The 19,922-nt window shown below is 49.0% G+C and overlaps 1 protein-coding gene across 10 annotated transcripts in view; it reads right to left on the bottom strand.

The window, feature by feature from the left end:
• The window catches only part of AGBL1 (AGBL carboxypeptidase 1), a 371,201-nt gene that overhangs the window by 198,841 nt on the left and 152,438 nt on the right, over nt 1–19,922 (bottom strand). For all 10 annotated transcript variants that reach the window (XM_053272300.1, XM_053272296.1, XM_053272297.1 and 7 more), the window contains one exon: nt 4,967–5,096. In XM_053272300.1, the coding sequence (XP_053128275.1) occupies nt 4,967–5,096 (130 nt within the window). The remainder of the gene's footprint in view (nt 1–4,966; nt 5,097–19,922) is intronic.

Raw genomic sequence — 19,922 nt, 5'->3', positions numbered from 1 at the left:
CGGGAGGTGTGGCGGCATGTATCGCCTTCCCAGAGAAAGGACAGCAAGGCTATTGGCAATGGGAGAATGATAATGGCTTTACAGGCTGCTCCATTTCAAAATCATGGCCTCAGCACAAGCCAGGAAGACAGTGGCTGCTTGTTTCAGCTAAGGGTAGTGTAACAGCCCAGGGAGACCTCAGGACCATTCTCAACTTGATCCTGAGGGCAGAAGTATTATTGCATGTTTTTGAAAAGACATAGGCTTCCAGCACTGGAGATAAATTATATGAGTTGGCATATGCTCCAACCATCCCTACTTACCAAAGGAAGTCTCTGTTTTCTGGTAACTGTCCCATAAAATTGGAATGAACTCCCTGTTGCTGTAAGAGCTTCACCATCCCTAGCAATCTTTAGAAGAGTTCTCGAAATACATTTATTTAATCTAGCCTTCGGTTAGCTGCAAGTTGGTTTTACTGTTGCAATCGTTATTTTAAACTATTTTAACTGCTTTAATGATTTGGTTTTAACTGTGTTTTAATTGCTTTTTGTGTGTGTGTAAACCACCATAAGACGCCCAGTTTTGGCGGTATAAAAATGTAATAAACAAACAAATAAAACATTACTGCTGTAGCAGATTTCTACACTGAGCAGGGGGTGGTAGCAGGCATGAATTGTCCCCTTTGCTAAGCAGGATCCACCCTGGTTTGCATTGGAATAGGAGACTACATGTGACCACTGCAAGATATTCCCCTTGGGGATGGGAAGAGCACCTGAATGCTTGCATACAGAAGATTCCAAGTTCCCTCCCTGGCATCTCCAAGATAGGGCTGAGAAAGACTCCTGCCTGCAACCTTGGAGAAGCTGCTGCCAGTCTGTGAAGGCAATACTGAGCGAGGTGGACCAATAGTCTGTTGGCTTTCTATGTTCCTGGAAGACTCCCACTCGCCTGGCCCAGCAGCCACCCCTCCTAACCCACCCTTGGGCATAGTGTGGGATTCAACTGGCCACCCTTTTGGAGGCCAGCGGGGGGTATTCTTTGGCCTACATTAAATTGGTTTATGATTGAGGTCTTTTTTGCCTACCTCACATTGAGCTCCTAAGTTAGTTAGGTCTCTCCCAGCCACCTCGGCAGGTAAAGTGCAGAATGCATTTGAATGGGAGGCTACATGTGAGCACTGTGAGATATTCCCCTCTTAGGGGCTAATGGGGCCGCAGCGGGAAGAGGATCTGCATGTTTGCAAGCAGAAGGCCCCAAGTTCCCTCCCTGGCATCTCCAAGACAGGGCCAAGAGAGATTCCTGCCTGAAACCTTGGAGAGCCACTGCCAGTCACTGTCGGCAATACTAAGCCAGATGGACCAATACTCTGACTTGATATATGGCTGCGTCCTATGTTCCTAAAAAGCAAGATGCCCAGCCAATAACCCCCCCCCCCTCAGGAACCCAGAGACATTTATCCCCCCGCCCCCAGTTCAATTGTAGCTATGCCTCTGATAAGCAAAGCAGCTCTCCCTCCGGTAAAGTAGTCATTCGAACCAGATTTCATTTGAACTGGCCCAGTTCAAAAGGTCGGAACTTGGACCAAACCAGCCTCAAAACAAAACAAAACAAAAAAAAAGACAGCTGGTCCAAGTTCAAACAGAACCAGGCTTGTCATTTATGGACCTGTCTGACCTGGTTTTCCGATTCAAGGGGTCATGCTTGTAAAGGGGAATCCAGTGAGATTTCTAAGGGCAGCCAGAGTGGGGAGTGAGAGGGCACCTTACTGGCACTGGCAGCTCCTATAAACCTCGATGCTCTCCCCAGCAGTGCAGCCCGTGTGGCGGCCACGTAGTTCTTCCCTGCTGGGGAAGCACCAGGGTTTAGAGGGCTGATGCCAGCAAGGTACCCTCTCGCTGCCCCCACTGGCCACCCTTAGAAACCTTTTAAAGGCAGGATTCCCCTTTGCTTGTAAAAGAAATCCTTACCAGAGGATTTATAAGGATCATCTCCCAATCTGGGTCGAACCAGTTTGAACCAGTTCAACCCAGTTCAACTGAATAGACTGGACAACTGCCTAGTTCAAATGAACCAGCTCACAAACTGGTGATTCACTTCTAATCCAATTCGAATTCCATCCAAACTGCCAAAACCAGTTCTGTGCCACCCCTACTATTCTGCTTTTCAACAATAAGTTCTCAAAGCAGTTTACATATGAAAAAGAACAGGGGTGGGGGGAAGCTATGCCATACATATCAGCCCACATATTACAGTCTCCTCCAATGTGAACAGTATCCTGGGAAACTTGTCATTAGATGGTAAACTGTCATTTAAAGCATAAACCACTTTGAGTGCTTTGGCAGAGAGGTGGTATAGAAATATCATAAAGAAATAAGTAAGCACATCAAATTACAGAAGCAAGAGAAAGGCGCACATGACTTGCAGTTATTTTCCTCCTTGGGAAAAGTAGCCACCAGCTAAAATGCCTGCTGTTTGGGAGGCGTTTCAGCTTCTTTTTTCCATTTCCCTCTTGAAAGCTGTCTTTCCTTCTTTGAAGAAAAACTACAGCTCACGTGCCACGGGACATGAGAGACTATAGACCATCACCAAAATCATTTGGCTATCAGTGAACTTCCAAAGCAAGGAGAAAAGGGAGGTTTGAGCATGTATAAACTATAATCAATCAGCTCTTCAAAGGCAGAGAAAATTCAGTTCTCCAACAGCCTGTCATGTCCTGGAGGCCGAGAAAGAGGAAGACAAAGGAATCAATGGCCCCGTCCAAAGTGACGCTTGCTGAAGCATTGGACTTCAGCAAAACAGATCAAACTCAAGAGTCTTCTGCATTTGGGGCTTGTTCTCATGAGCAGAATCAGAGTAGAAGGTGTGCCAGCCAGGCTCCAAGCCTCATGCATACTCCCGAGAAATGGTCGTGTGTCAGCAAATATCAAGGTAGGTGGAAGCGGAAGTTATCCGCCCCATTCACATGACCATGTATACCTGGGTGAAGCCTCTGATGGTCATGTGAATGGGCATGTGTGCACATACACACCCATTCACACAACCATACAGACCCAGGTCAGAGGCTGCACCCAGGTATATGTGGTCGTGTGAATGGAGTGATTATGTGCTAGCCTTGATCTGGGTAGGATGGCACAGGATGTGCTTTTCCTCCACCCTCTGTAAAAAGCTGAGTAGAGTATCTGGGCTGGCCACAGTCATGCTACCCAGATGGAAGCTAGCACACAATCACCGACCCTGATTGTTGCCAACACACGACCATTTCTCAGGAGCATGCACGAGATTTGGAGCCTGGCTGGATGCTCCTCCTACCTTGATTGTGGCCATGGGAATCAGCCCAGTGTGTACTGAATACTGGAGAAGATACAGGTAGGCTGGCCCTGCCTAAATATTTGTGGGTCAGGGTTGCCAACCCTGCAGGACTGGCCTGGAGTTTCTAGGAATCGGCATAATTCTCCAGGTGACACTGGGAAGCAATCCTAGAGACTGTTAATGGCTTGATATTTGATAGAGTTGATAGCGTTCTGAGGTGGTGAGATGGAAAGAACCACTTCAGACTGCAGGGAAGTGACCCCATGTTGAAATTCTCTTCTATGTTGAAAACTCTTGAATAGAATAATGGAGCACATCAGGACATTTTCCTACACCCTGTCCCTGATGCACTAGGTGGTTTTTACCCCCTTGCGGCGAGTTTGTTCACATCAGGACACATTCTGACAGTTCTCAGGGGTTCGCCTTCCAAGTTTCCTATTCCCACAGCAGGAGCAGTGGGATGTGAAGAAACCATCTGAGAAAAATCTCTGACGTTTTTCCTGGGAAACCCTGTTTGAACGTCAGAGTCTTCTTCGAGACCCTGACATTCTATTTTGAATTTCATGTGGAGCAACACCCATTCCAGCCCTTGTCTTTCCTGGAAAGAAAGTCTCTATTTCTTGCAAGACTCGCATTTCCCCAACGGACTGAGCAATGGCCATGCATAATCCCTGCTGCAGGGGCTGTATAAATAACAGTACATGGGCCAGCTGGAGTGGTCAGTACCATCTGGGAGGACACCTGCTCACTGCAATTCCTTGACAAGGTCTATAATACCTAGAGATGGGAAACAGGTGAGAGCCTCGCAAGACTTGCAGCTTTCAGTGTGTTATCTTGCTTTTATTGCCCTGACAAGAAAAGTGGCCAAATTAGCAACATTATTTTAAGAGCTTTAACAAGTTTGAAAAACACAAACACAACTTTTAAAAATTATTGATTTAGTCAATAGAATGGAAATGAAAAATGGCAGGAATGTCCTCCAAAGATTACTCCATGGAGAGAGTACAACCATTGGTGCACTGTGACCCTAATCCTTTGTTCTATGCAAAAGTGATGGCAATTTTACCCCAATCATTTGGGAGTCAGGATAAAGAAAGAGTGATAACACAGAAAAAGCTATAAGTGCAACAATGCTACCATCACTTTCCCATATCTAGGGGGTGGGGTAGATGTTGCTGGAAATCACTGTCAGCATTCGTTTCCTGAGATGGTACCAATGGCCACAATTTGTGGGCCTGGCTAGGAACATAGGAAGCTGCCTTCTACCCAGTCAGACTATGGGTCCATCTAACTCAGTACACAGACTGGCAGCAGCTTCTCCAAGGCTGCAAACAGGAGTCTCTCCCAGCCCTGTCTTGGAGATGCTGCCAGGGAGGGGAATTGGAGCATTCTGCATGCAAGCATGGAGGTGCTTTTCCCAAAGCGGCCCCATCCCTTAAGTGCTAGTCCCCCATTCAAATGCCAACCAGGATGGACCCTGCTTAGCAAAGGGGGCATTTCATGCTTGCTGTCTCAAGATCTTCCCTATAACTCATGGGCTATAAGAAAATGAGCACCGAGCTCTTGGCTTGACCTCCACATCCCCTTACCTCTACCCCAAGCTTACATTTGATGCTACCAGAAGGCAATTGGGACGGATAGTTGGATAAAGACGAAAGGAGAAATTTGAGAGACTCACCACTGGGGCACGCTTTAGGCTGCTGAGGAAGTACAGGAGGCCCTTGGTGTGGTAGATGGTGGGCTGGAGTGTGGGGCTGGGTCTCAGCCACTGTCTGTTCAGATCATCCCCACTTAAGGAGCACCGCTGGCTGGAATGAGAAAAAGAAGGAAACACTCTAAAATGAAAGCTGATTGCATATTGCAAGCAAACAGTCCTGCCGGAAGGTGTGGACACCAGGGCAGGCTTGGCTCGTCCGGCTGTTATTATGCATTCCTGTGCACCTTCCTGCTAGATGGGCCTGGATGAACTTGAACCTCCAGAGCTGTTTGCTTGAGGATTCATTTTATCACTCATTTCTCCTGCCGAGGCCTGTGCTGCTGGGCTTATTGATATTAGGAGTGGTCTGCCTTTGAACACGATGCGGAACCGGTTCCATGCCCCCCATCCCGCACTGGGATGAAACAGAGCGCTTCCTCTCTGCAGTCTTGGGGGCTGAAGAAAGGAGGGGAAACTGGCTGCCAGGGCATCCTTCTTTTCTGAAGGACAGCCCTGACAGCCAATAGCAGCTGGAGTGAGGGAAGAGCTTCAACTCAGGTTGCAGGAGGGGAAAACTAGGGTGCCAGCATCTGGGCATAACTCAGGCACTGCAGAAATGGAGTTAATGGTGGCAAAACCAAGGAAAAAACCAAAGGTACAAATAAGAGTTTGGGGGAAGGGAACCATGGGTCCATTTCATAACAAAACTTCAGTTGCCCACATTCAGATGTACAGATAACAAAACCGGAGGTGAAGGGACCTCCAGTTTTGTGTAATGTGTGAATTTGGCCAGTGAGAGTGAGATAAAACAAAGCCTTTTTATTTTTCAAACAAGTGTAGGTTGAGAGGATAGAGCTCAGTGATAGAGCATTTTACTGCAGACCAAAAGGTCCCCAGTTCAAATCTGGGCCTCCACCCCAGCCTTCCTGTTGATCCACCTTTTGAGAGACAGTGTGGCCTAGTGGTTAGGGCAAGGGCCAGCAACCTAAGGCATCCATGCCAAAAGTGGCATGCAAAATGATTTTGAGTGCCACTGACTCCTGAGAGGAGGCTGAACCACCAAATTTAGCAGGAGCTAGCTCTTCTGTGCAAGATTATCTCCGCCCCACCCCCCACCCGGCCCCATGTCCAGAAAGGGACACGGGAATTTCTCCACACCTGTATTCCGGGATGGACATTTTTAATGGGAATTTTCAGAAATCCTGCTTGTCCATGAACAACTAAACCAGTATTTTAAAGTAAGCATTTTAGAAACATTAAGATCTTTCTCACGACTGCTGTTGGTGGGACCAGGGAGCGCACCTACCAGGATGGCACCTACCTTCCTACCTTCCTTTTTGGCCACACTGCACACACGGCGGTCACACAGCCATCTGGAGGCCAGAGAAATGAAGCCCAGCCGGGGGAAATCCCACAATGCACTGTGCAAAGAATGTGGTGCATTGGAGGATTGCCCCATTGCCAGACACTCTAGCTGCCAAGCTCTATGGACACTCAGGGCGCAGGCAACCCAAGCGTTCATATGACCGGGACTAGAAAGCCATTCTCGTGCCCTTCTACATCAGGCTAACCCAGCAAAGAGCACTGGGATCAGGACCAATCCCAGCACTCCACATGAGTAGCCCTATCCAGGTAGGGCAGCTCATGTGGATGCCTACATTATTTGCCTTACATGCAACAATACTCAAATTATATAGAGAAAGAAAGAATCTACATCAAAATATATTACTGGCATGAAAAACCTCACACTGCAGTGAATCAGTGTGGGTGCACCATGCACACTGCCCTGCTTTGTGTGCAGAGAAGGCCCCAGGTTCAGTCCCTGGCATCTCTAGGTAGGGCTGGGAAATCCCTGTCTGAAACTCTGGAGAGCTGCTACCCGTCAGTGTGGACAACACAGAGCTAGATGGACCAAAGTCTGACTCAGCAAAAGGCAACTTCCTGAGAGACACCTGAGAGTACCTTGGAACTCTCTGCAGGATACAAATGAAACCAAGTTTGTTAGCATCCATATCTAAGAGCAATGCCATACCTAAACACAGCCCTGATTGCTACATAGAGCCTCCATGTTCAAAGGCAGTATACCCCTGAATACCAGAAACAAACAACGTCCAAGGGATATAATCTTTATGCTGGCTGCCTCTGGGATCAAGATGTTAATTTCAATGGAACTTGGGTTGATCCCAAGAGTACAGTTCTTCAAGTATAATTTAGATGCAGACTCATTATATTTCTTGGCCCAGCATGGTCAAGCACTGACTGGCCGCAGTCAGTATGATAAAGCACTGACTGGCAGAAGCTCTCTGGGGTCTCAGGGAAATAACTTTCTCTGAGAGCCTTTAACTGAGAGCCTTTAACTGTAGTTCCCAGCTTGTGACATAACAGCTGTGTAAACTACGACTGTATAGCCTGTGTGTACAGCCAGAAAGGACTCTGCAGCTAACAAACCTGAGTCATTATCTCCCCCGCCACCCCAGCCTCCTGCCACAGTAATGCTATGTACCAAGCACAACTTACAGGCTCCTATGGATTGTCAGAGGTACTAAGGATTTTATCTCTCATTTTGCATAAGGCCATTCATTACACTCCTTGCAGTTTGTTTTGTTGTTCTAACAATGCCTTAATTTCATCTCTTGGGGTGTGTGTGTGTGTGTGTGTGTGTGTGTGTGTGTGTGTGTGTGTGTTTTTAAAGGAAAGGAAGATGTGCTTGAGGCTTCTTACAGCATCACAAGCTCTGCCGCAGCTTTGTCCCTTTCCCTTGAATCCTTGAGTTTGGAGAGCTGCCGGATAGCGACAGGGATGGGCGGGGAGGAAGAAAATGGCGGCGGCGGTCATCTGGTCAGCGGGCCAGGGAGATAACGGTGGCAGCAGGCAAACAACAGCACTGGCGGGTGCAAGAAGAAGGTGGGGGCGGGCGGCCAGAGAAGGCAGAGGTGAGCAGGAGACAATAGCGGTGGTACCTTGGAACTCTCTGCAGGATACAAATGAAACCTTTGGGAGCTGGCTGCACTCTCGTTTTGTGATCATGCGTGAGTGAAAAACAAGGCCGGAGGTGGGGCGCTTGCTCGTGAGCAAAGCCCCACTTAGGGAGGGCGGTTTGCCTTCCTCCCTCGTTCAGAAGCTGGGCAGGCAATCGGGGTCGGGCGTGCTTGTCCTCCCCAGCGATCCCACTCCCAGCCTCCGGCCTTGGTTTCCACTCGCATCCGGGCAACAATCGGGAGCGTGGCACAGCTCCTGAGGCTGGGCTGGACGCTTCTCCTATCCAGTTCGCGGCCGTGTGTGAACAAGGCTAGGAGCCACTAGTGCGATCTCTGTCCATGGGGGGGGGGGTTGGCAGCAGCAAAGAGGGCAGTGGCGGCCAGCCATCTCACTCCGTCTGCCACAGCAAGGGCAGAGCGCAGCTCAGGGCCACTCTGCCCTGGAACTGGGCTGAAATGGAAGGCTAGGTTGGCGGGGCATCTTGGCAGTTGGGGGGCAGGTGAAACAGGAGCCATCAGGGGGCATGCCCATAGCAACGGCACTGCTTCTCTGGACACTCGGCAGCCACTTCCAGGGTTTTTATCCATGCATCCATTCATGACATTTGTATCATCTCCTTCCTCCAAGGAGCTCAGGCTAGCACCTGTGATTCTTCCTCCTGCACTCTTGTCCTCACAAGAATGCTGTGAGTAGGAGAGAGAGAGAGAGGCCCAAGGTCAGCCCATGACTTCTCCCCTCTGCTAAGCTGGGTCTGCCCTGGTTTGCATTTGAATGGGAGGCTACGTGTGTAAGCACCCTAAAATATTCCCCTTAGGGGGTGGGGCCGCTCTGGGAAGAGCACCTGCCTGCTTGCATGCAGAAGGCTCCAAGTTCCCTCCCTCGCATCTCCAAGATAGGGCTGAGAGAGACTCCTGCCTGCAACCTGGGAGAAGCCACTGCCAGTCTGTGCTGACAATGCTGAGCTAGATGGACCAATGGTCTGACTCAGTATATGGCAGCTTCTTATGTTCCTATGATTGAAGTCTGGGTAGGAGAGGCGCCCAGCCAGATGTGCTCTGGATCACCAATGATGTGAACTCCAAGACCAAGGCAGGAGGAGAGGATAGTGATCATGTGGGAGGTAGATGCTGAGTCAGATGGACACACCCTAACCAGATTCCCTCCCAAGCATTTTACCAAGGGTGGAAGGAAAACTGTCTGGCCCGGTTCCTGCCTGCCTCCCTCCCACACAATCACGCTCCGCTCCTCCTGCCTTGATCTTGGAGTTCACACAAATGCCACTTGGGAGTGCACCTGGCTCTTCTCCTCCGGCTGGGCACATCTCCGGCTGGGCACATCAATCATGTGAACTGGGCTACTGAGTTTCATGACTAAGTAGGGGTTGACACTCCAACCACTACACCACACACTCCCCAGAGGCCAGCCCATGGCCCAGAACCACAGCAGCAGCAGCAGCTGACACTCGTGCACATACCCAGCAGTTCCAAAATCACACTCTAAGAGCTTGCCATCTATCTCCTCTCGGAGCTGTTGCTAGGGAGACGGCACAAAGTTCTGGAGGAGAGAGATGAGCAGCACCAGGAAACAGGGTGGCCTGGGGGGGAATTCCCCCTGCCTGCTTCACTAACTGCCATCTTTGAGCTTACGAGGCCACTCCTGGACCAGGGGGTGTTTCCCCAGAGGGTGACCACGGCCAAGTTCCCGCCAAGGGGGCCACCACCAAAGTGCACTTTCACCTTTTAGGGAGAGAACAACACCTGTGGGACGGCATGCAAAGAAAGAAAAGCGAGAACACAAAACAAAGAGCAAAACGAGAAGCAGAACCTATCAGTAGTACTGTCTTTAACACCACTCAAAGTTTGCCAAAGAAGGAGGAGACATGTTCTTACAATGTTTTGAATTGATACTGTAAACAAGCAAAGGGTTTATGCACAAAAAGCGGTATATAAATGCCAGTTAATAATAATAATGATAATAATTGTTGTTGTTGTTCTGGGTGTTTTCCCAGAGACATCTAACTAGCCACTGGGGGACATTCGTCTAATTGTGCAGGGATCTTAGGAACATAAGAAGCTACCTTATACTGAGTCAGACCATTGCTCCACCTAGCTGGTAGTGGCTCTCCATGATTCCAGGCAGGAGTCTCTCCCAGCCCTACCTGGGGATACCAGGGATTGAACCTGGGACCTTCTGCATGCAAAGCAGATGCTCTTCCTCTGAGCTATGGCCCCATCCACTAAGGGGAACATCTTACAGCACCCAGTGCTCACATGTGGTCGCTCATCCACATGCAGAGACCAGGGCAGGCGCTGCTTAGCAAAGGGGACAATCATTCATGCTCACTACCACGAGACCAGCTCTCCTCACTTGCCACAAGACCAGAGAAGAAGAAATGTGGTCTTTGCTTTAACACCGGCTACTCCTGATTTTCCTTCTCCTCGAAGACAGGACTTGGAGCAAGCCTTCGCTGGCCAATCCGAAACCCGGGGGGGGGGGCAGGGTCTTACAGGAGAAGGCACAATATTGCCGGTCCGTACAAGAGAAGGTGCACTAATGAACTAAGATAGGTCTCTCTCTCTAGGTCACAATCCAGAGTTTGACAAGTCCAATCTGTCCACTAAGCTAGAATTGACTTTGGAACTATATTTACCAGTAGAGGAGGCGGCTAGTGAAAAGTGGACAGGGAAATGCAGTGGAAGAACTGCTAACAGAGAAAGGGAAAGGTAAATAGAGAGAAAGGCAAAAAAACAAAAAACAAAGACACATTCAGATGCAGAGGCAGATAAGGGGGGGGAGGTGTACTATAAAAGGGAAGAGAAGGAACAGGAGAGAATCAGAGAGAAAGCGAGCAGGAGGGAGTCAGGAGTCGCTTCTTGGGGAGAAAATGCAGCTGCAGCCGGGAGATAAAAATGATTCCAAAATCTTCTGCCCATTACAGATAACTAGAAAGACAGGGCCCATCATATCGAGTGAGTGATGTTAGGACCGATAATAATAGCACCTGGGGCACAGCCAGCTATAAAATCTAAAGGGACACATTGTGTTTGATAGCTGGAGAACAGCTTCGCAATTCACTGCGCATCCTAATAAGAGCGAGGAGGCAGCCGCGGCGCTGGGCAAGAATATCTATAGAAGGGAAAGAGATGCAAGTACACACCAGGATGCTTTTGGAGCAGCATGGGGGCAGAATCAATGTGATGTGTGCAGCTAAATGGCTCCTGCCAAGGGAAAGAAAAGGAACAAGGGCTTTTTTGTGCGGAGGCCTGTGTGTTTCGGAATTTCAGGACTGAATTCTCAGGAGAAGCCGAAAGAAAGAAAAACCAGAAGCCATCGTTTTGTCCCACCTTCAGAAAGACTGCATTTCCAAGGGTGCCTTGGGCTAATGCCGGGGTTTCAAACCACAGCCCGTGTGATGCGGGGGTTCCTCAGATGCTCATCGGGGGCTCCTCTGTGAGACAATCAGGAATGGTGGGTGAACTTCCCTGAAAGGCTACTTGGCTATCTCTACTGATCTTCCTACAAGGGAAGGTGCAGAGTGGGTTTTAGATTAGATATCCGTTTTTGAGGGATTTGAGCTATTTGGTTCATTAAACCTGTGACTATCCATTAGAGGGAGGGTGGAGCAGTGGTAGAGCATCTGCTTTGCATGCATGCAGAAGGCCCCAGGTTCAATTCCTGACATCAGTGGGGCTGGGAAAGATCCTGGTATAAGACCCAGGAGAGCTGCTGCCGGTCAGAATAGACAATGACCTGACTTGATATAAGGCAGTTTCTTATGTCTATGTGGATGGGTGTGAACAAGGAGAGATTGAAATTAGGGATGTACACAGAACCAGTATGGCCGGTTCAGTTCTAGTTTCAGCTGAACTGGTCCCAGTCCGGTTTGACTGCCGAACTGAGCTGAACCTGTTCACAGACTGGTTCAGATCAATGCTTCTAGAGTGGAATCTACAAGCAAAGGGGGGATTCCCTAAGGGTGGGCAGGGACAGAGGGCAACATATGATTGATATAGTCTCCATTTGTGTTATTTTTATGATCATATGCTATAGTCTATTCAGTGAAGGTTTAGACTGAGGATCCATATTGTTGAATCTATTATGAGGGCAATAGCAGGGGCTCCTCTAAACCCCCCCACCGGCCTCCCCAATAGCAGCCAGGGCTGGGTTGAGCCTCTGAGCAGTAACTGCAGAGTGTGCAGTGGAAGCAGAGACCCCCAGTCTGAAGACCCTGGAACTTGCATGCACTGAGCCTGATCCCGTGAACTGGCCTCTTCCACACCAAGTACCTCACTGCCCCCTAAGCTTGCACAGCAGTACCAGCAAGGGACCAGGAAGGACTTGATGACATGGAGAAGTCCTAGACTCCAGACCAGAGGGCTGCTCCTTTAAATTTGTCTGCCATCCAGGCCTGGAAGTGGCGCCTCCAAGGGGCATAAAAGTATAAGAACAGGCCTGATGGATCAGGTCCAAGGTCTATCCAGTCCAGCACCCTGATTCATACAGTGATCCACCAGATGCCTCGGGGAAGCCCACAGACAAGAGACAAAGGCCTGCCCCCTCTCCTGCTATGGCTCCCCTGCAACTAGTATTTGGAGGCATCCTGCTTCTGAGCCTGAAGGTGGCCTCTAGCCATCAAGTCTAGTAGCCATAGTCCTGTCCTCCATGAAAGGACTGTCTCAACCTGGAAGTATTTAAGGCCTCATTCCTGCTCTGGCCTTGTCAGAGCATGCCACACACTGGGAGCTTTCCAGGGTGCTGAAGCTCCAGTTGCCTTGCCTCGTGTGTTCCTGAGTTCAGGACAGGGCAGTGGCTGCCTCTCCAGCCTGGCCTCATTGCTGGGCAACACTGGTGAGCCATATCTTGAGGTGTCTCACTTCTTTGCTGAGGGCCCAGACCTGAATTCCGGGACCCCTCACTATCTGCAACCCATGGGCCCCACCTGCATGGGTAGGCCCCAAGAGACTACCCTGAGGCTAGCTCTTAGGGATGATCAATAGGTCCTTCTGAAGGCCCTGAGCTATCAGCAGCTGCTCAACAACATAACCCCCTGACACAAGTCCTGGGTGGGTCACTAGCTTCATTGGGTGGTGGCCCCACAAATTCAGAGCCAAAAGCCAGACACATAATATCCCAGGGCAAGGGTTCCCAAGATTGTGGGATGTGCAAATGTTGCCCATTGTGGCTGGGGATGATGGGAGTTGTAGTCCAACAACATTGGGAGCTCCTGCCCTAAGGCATTTCAGATGAATCCCTGCACCAGTGTGCCCACCAACCTTAATTCTCTCTATCAAAAAATGAGCAGTGCAATGTAGTGGTTAGAAAAATGTTCTTCAAAGAGGACACACACACCCATCAATTTAATCTTGTTTCAGTTACTAAGGGCCTTATAACCTGGGTAAGTTTGGACGTTGGCCCTGAGTGCTTCTTTCCTCTTTGAAAGAGGATGAGCACTCTACCAGGTTACCCCCATGGTAGCAATTGTCACAGGCAAGCTGATCAATGGTGCCATTTCCATTGAATGGATCTTTGTGCCTTCCACACATAAAAATCCAGAGAGGATACATAAATGTGAATTATTTTATGCTTAACATGATTTAATGCCGAAATATTTTTCCAATCTCTGAATGGCAGAGTACATTGTTATTAGGCACTGGGCGTATTCTAGAAAGCATAAGACAAGGCTAGGAAATGATTCAAGGTTTTCGTGTCATAAGAAAAGAGAAAAGGTACAGGTGGAAGGGGCCCTTTGTATGAGTACTTTTATAGCAATCCCATAAATGTGGCTCCAGGTTCTGGTGACTAAAACATAAAATAAGGGCTTCAAGCTCCCCCTAGTTTGATCAGTAGATTAATCAACTAAAGCTGATGCTGATTCAATTAGCACAGGCCAGTTTTAATCCTATGAGCAAATTTTTGCTGATGAGGCTGAGAATTGTTTCTTTTTATTCTTTAATGGCCATTCCACTTAAAAACAAAAACACAAACCAAAGCAGTGTACAAAAACACAAAGTTTGTTTTAGAGAGAGAGAGAGAGAGAGAGAGAGAGAGAGAGAGAGAGAGAGAGAACTAAAACCAGTAATGATGAGCTGAAATGACCCCAATATCCACAAGTGGCAAAAATATGTGACATTTTGGCATTTTTGAGGAGCTGTAGATGGAGGCTGTGGTGTATAGGAACACAGGAAGCTGCCTTCTGCCGAGTCAGACCATTCATCCATCTAGCTCAGGTTTGTCGACACTGATTCCTGTTTCAGGCAGGAGTCTTTCCTAGACCCTGCTTAGCAAAGGGGACAATGCATGCTCGCTACTGCAAGACTGGTTCTCCTCCCCACAGCTGACATTTTGTCCACACACACACACACTTTGGAGGAATGCTACACCATCAGCAAACTGGTAGGGGCAGTGAAAAAAATGCTGTATTTACCTGAATAGAGGACAGCACCTTTAAACATACAAATTAAATACAGTTTATACCTGTACTTACCTAAAAAGAAGAGGAAGCTGAATTTAAGATGTCCCCCAACCCATTGCTAACATCAAAGAACTTGAGGGTGGGGTTGGTCTTGGATTTAAGTTAATATGGCAAGATTGGTGGGGTTGGTTTTAAACACCCAAAAAAGCTCAGGCTGAAAATTCTCACTGGAGAGTTTGCAGTTCAGTCTTAATTAAAACGTATTTAAATATAACCAATTAATTGGCTGAAAGAAAGATCAACTGAGAATTTCTTCACTGGTCACCTGCCCCAGTAAAACACGCTGCCTCTTTTGGCAATGATAATGTGCAACCCTGTTTATCTTTCCATACCATTGTTGTTATATTCCAGGTCAGTGCACTGGAAAAGGGATGCATCCTCTCCTTCCTTAGGAACAGCTGCTCTGGAGCCAAGATGTGGCCTCTTGTCAGCTCTGTCTGGAAGCCATCACTTCTGTGCCTGGGTTAGCCAAAGGGCTCCCAGCAGCGTGACCCCCAAGAGATGTCCCACCCTGATAGTCTTGAGGAGAAATGGGTGTGATGCTGTTGCTTTGCCAAGGGATTACGAAGCCTCAGTCTATTGCAAGCAAGTAATGAAGCACAGCTGTAAAGCCGCAGGCCATAAGGAGGTCTTTCAGGGAATGAATCCCTTCCAATCTGCTTTGCTGCACCTCCTCTGTCCAGACAACCTTTCCCACCCACCCCCCTTCCCTAATGGAGCCAATGCGAATGATGGAACTGTTGACTCTGCACATTCTCATTGAGGGGGAAGGCACCAGCGGAGTAGTTCTTGCAGCATCGCTAATGGAGTGAGAAGGTGTGTCTGCACGGACAAGATCCAGGAGGCTCCAGGAGTGTTTAAGGAGGAGGTCAAAAAGAGATTCTGCAAAGATGACTCACCCTCAAGCTCACTCACAGGATGAGCCCGTTTGTAACGGACTCAGAGTGAAATTGAGCATGCAGAGAGTGCAAATGGTCCAATCCCTAGACTTCAAAAAGGAGACTATATGTTTGAATTGTACTCGAGCAGATTCCTGAGCAGAGCAGGGAGCATGAAGAGAGCCCCCCAGGATCCCTTCCAGCTCTAACATTTTATGACTCTGCTGTTCTAAGGCTAAGATTGGAATCTTCTCCTGGTCATGTTAGTTTCCCTGCATCATTGTGCACAGGACACACCAGATACAATATTGAGGGGCATGGAAGGGGGAAAGTACATTTTGGAAGGGGTGTGCTTTGTCCCACATTTTAGATTTCTGTAAGAGAGGGAATGGCATCTTTCTCCCTCTCACTAGTCTGGGGAAGGAAAGAGGCACCTTTAAAAGTGATGGCTCTCTTATTTTTACTGGAGGGGGAGCAACTGTCCCTATCCAGCCCGAGCACAGCATCTTTCTGAGAAGAAAAAACATGGGCTAAAGGCACACGATACAGCCACCTTGCTGAAGCTAAGCAGGTCTTGGTGTAGGCAGTGTCTGGGTGGGAGACCCCCGTATGCCACCTTTGGGGGTGGGATTATAGTTCAGTCACAGAGCATCTGCCTTGCATGCAGAAGGTCCCAGGTTCAATCCCTGGCAGCATCTCCAGGTAGGGCTGGGAAAGACCCCTGCCTGAAACTTTGAAGAGCTACAGCCAGTTAGTGCAAACCATACTGAGCTAGATGGACAGGTGGTCTGACTTGGTATAAGGCAGCATCCTATATTCCTAGCAGCTGTTGCTGGTGTCTGTCTTGTCTTACTTTGCAGATCATGGCCCTTGCAGGACAGGACTAGGGGGTGTGCGCGATTGGTTCATGCTGAACCAGTCTGCCTCGAACCAGGGCCGGTTCGGGGATTCGACTGTGGACCAAACTGGGGTGATTTGGTCCGTGATTGAACTGAACCACAACCAGTTCTGGTGAACCAGTTCCGCACGATAAGGGGACAGCTGGGCGGAGGCTGCAAGAGAGGAAATAAGCTCCTTACCCGGTTGCTGGCACTGCTACTCACCACTGCTCGCCCTCCCTGCGGCCCCAAGCAGGCTCCTCTCCTCCATTACCAAGCCACCAGCTTGGCAGTGGCTCAGTTCTGGCCTCCACACATGCCAGCGGCTTGGTAATGGAGGGGAGGAGCAGGCTTGGGGCCGCAGGGAGGGTGAGTGGCGGAACCGGCGGCCAGGTAAGGACCTTCTTCCTTCTTTCGCTGCCCCTGCCAGACCCCTCCCCTTACCCCTGGAAGGGTGCCCCACCCTCTGTACTGGTAAAAGGGGATCCTGACAGCATTTCCCCTTACATGTATGTCCCCTGAACTGGTTCCGCCCAGTTCGATGGCCGAACCAGACTAGACCCAGTTCAGCCGGACCAGGGACTGGATGGGGCTGGGTCAGTTCAAATCCAGTTTGGGTTTGAACCGAACTGGCCAAACCAGTTCCATGTACACCCCTAGGCAGGGCATCATCTTATTCCTTTTTCTATATAAACAATGCTGAGAATGGGTTGGAAAGCGGTATGTTAAATATTCTTAACAATAATAGTTCACATTAATGTTCCCATGCTCAATGTGTTGGCTCCACCTTTCACCCGTCAGGCTGTACTCCCTGGCCTCCTCCCATCCCATCTGCTGGCCTTCTGCCACCCGTCCCCTGAGCCGCGAGACCTTCGCCTCCTCCATCTCTCAAGAGGCCTGGCAGCCCAGAGAGCCCTGCTCTACAGGCAAGAGGCCTCTGTGTCCTTTGGACGAAGGTTCCCCCTTCTCCCGGCTCATCTGTATTTCAGCAAGCACTTACACACCTCTGAGCTCATCTCACCACATGACATCCGTGCCATCTGGTTGCCAGCCAGTTTAATGATGCCACTGCAGGTCTTCTTCTAGCTTACGGGGTGGGGACACAGCAGCGGTGGGGGCAGCACCTCCCTCATTTCAGCTCCCACTAATGAAGCCCCCGTGCAGAAAGCTCCCTCTCGGGCAAACCGTCTTCTGAAGCATCCCTCTGCCAGCCCTCCCTTTGCCTCTCCATAGCATGAACACACTGCCGCTAATTAGCGTAATGAGCTTTCGGTGTTTCACCTTCTACGTCTGACTGATTTTTGTCACGCAAGACAATCCTTTCTTCGTAAGATAAATGATTCAGAGGCCCTGCTCCTTTCACTCAGCCCTTGTCTTGCTGCAGCGTTTCCACAGCTTTCATTTGTCCTGGAAACGTACGCTACCGATGTTAGGTTGACATGTGTGCAAATAGGCCCATAGCCAGTCTAAACGTTTCGGGGCGGGGGGCAGATGGCTTGCAGCCTGAAGCACTCATACTTATTTGTAAAAACATGGGGTTGGGGGAAGAAAAATGTAGGGGAGTAGGCATGCCCTACCCACCACCCCAGCTATCGGCCTTTGTACAAATCCTACAAAGGAGTGGTCTATTCTATTCTATTCTATTCTATTCTATTCTATTCTATTCTATTCTATTCTATTCTATTCTATGGAAGGTGTTACATTTCTTGTAACTTGTTTTGTCCAATCTTTTGTGCACTGCTTTGGGTACTTCGAGTAAAAAGTAGTTAATAAATTAAATAAAATCACATTAATTCATAAGGAGATAAAATAGACAGAGAATTACCAATGTATGGGGGATGCCAACATTGCTCCCTGTAACAGGGATTCCCCAATTATGTTGACTTCAACTCCCATAATCCCCAGCCAAAGTCCACTGCAGTTGGGAATGCTGGGAGCTGTAGTCAACAACACCTGGGATTCCCTGTTACAGGGAGCACCAGTCAGTAGTGATGTGCATATTGTTCCTATTTATATCTTGCCCTTCCTCCAAAGAGCTCAGTGAGGTTTACATAGGAAACCACAGTGTCGTTCTCACAGTACTGTCCTAAGGGAGAGTGACTGGCCTAAGGTCACTCAGGTAACACCATGGCTGCATAAGGAATTTAAACCCAGGTCTCCTCATGCCTAGTCTGACACACTAACCACTACACCACACTACCTCCTAAGAACAAGGTATGATGTGGTAAGTAATTCAACACCCTTTGGCAAAATCCAGATTTTTGACATGCTAGTTTTTCCTGAAAAGATGGCTGTGTCAAGCAGTGGTTCTTCAATGAAGAACATGAGAATTGCCATTCTGGATCAGACTAAAGATCCATCTAGGCCACAAACAGAGCACCAAGACGTTGGCCACATTTGCACCAACGTGGAACCGAGAGTCTAATGGACCCACGGTTCCGCTCCCACTCCCCCCCTGCATGCTTACCTGTCCACATTTGGACGAAATGGACAGGAGGTGAGCAGCAGTCAGGGAGACTGCAAAGAGGAGAGGCAGCTGCTGTGCGAGCTTCCTTCCTGCATGAAGGACAGCACCAACTGCCAACCACAGCTGGAGAGAGGGAGGAGCTTCCTCCCTCAACTCCGGTTTCAGCCAGCCCAGCCTGCAGTTCCACATTAGGATGTACAGCAAGTGACTGGAAACCTGGGCTATGAGCAGCAAAACACACTACAACCCAAGGTTCCAAATTGGTGTTTGGCAAGCAAAACCTTGGATTGCTTTTCATACGGGACCGGAGGACGTTCAGGTGTGGCAACCTCTGGCTCCTTCAATGCCAGTTTCCCATTACGTGTGAATGCAGCCATAAGCTCTACTCTGCTTCATTCCCAGCATATGATATTGAAAGACAGACTGCCTCTGAACATGGAAGATAGACATGGAACATAGACTGCCCCTAAATGACTGCACAAAACTCCTGTAAAAGAAAAGTCTCTGGGATTCCTGGAATTATTTTGGCTTCCCTCAAAATTCCCCAAATATTCTGCCTGAAGAGAAGCCCCCGTAGTTGCTTATAATTTCACTTGACGTGAAATCCAGCAATGGCTGAGGAATGCACGGACACACTCAGAAACGTGCATCCCTGAGAGATGTCCGTGGTCGGCATCCAGATTAACTCTCTGCTAATGCAATAAATAAAGATGTTCCTGCGCAAGAAGGTCAAGGTGGATACGAAGAACCATTCAGTCTCTTGCACTTTGGGTCAGCTTGTGGAAACATTGTGCTTGCACAAGAAGGTTGATGTTCTTAAAGGCTTACACAAATTCATTGAGGGCAGGTCTATCAACGGCTACCAGTTTTGATGGCCATAAGGGAACTTCCAGGCTCAGTGGCAGGATGCTTCTGAATACCAGTTGCAGCAGAGCAACGGCAGGAGAGGGCATGTCTTCGTCATCTCTTGCTTGTGGGCTTCCCAGAGGCATCTGGTGGGCCGCTGTGGGAATCAGGATGCTGGACAAGATGGGTCTTGGGCCTGATCCACCGGGGCTGTTTTTCTGTTCTTAAGGATAGTGGATAGCTTTGCACCATTCCCTGCAAAATCTATGGACTGAGACAAAAGGTTTCACAGCAGGAGGCACCCCACAGGTTGTGCAAATGCACTCGGAATGGGCAAAGCAATGCTAGTCTGGATGGAACGCAAGCTCTTGATTGAGCAGAAAGCTAGCACAAGAGCTTTGCAGTAGTGCAGGATTAG

The sequence above is a fragment of the Hemicordylus capensis genome, chromosome 10 (assembly GCF_027244095.1).
Source record: "Hemicordylus capensis ecotype Gifberg chromosome 10, rHemCap1.1.pri, whole genome shotgun sequence".
Classification (NCBI taxonomy): Eukaryota; Metazoa; Chordata; class Lepidosauria; order Squamata; family Cordylidae; genus Hemicordylus; species Hemicordylus capensis.
This window is presented reverse-complemented; position numbering and strand designations above follow the sequence as displayed.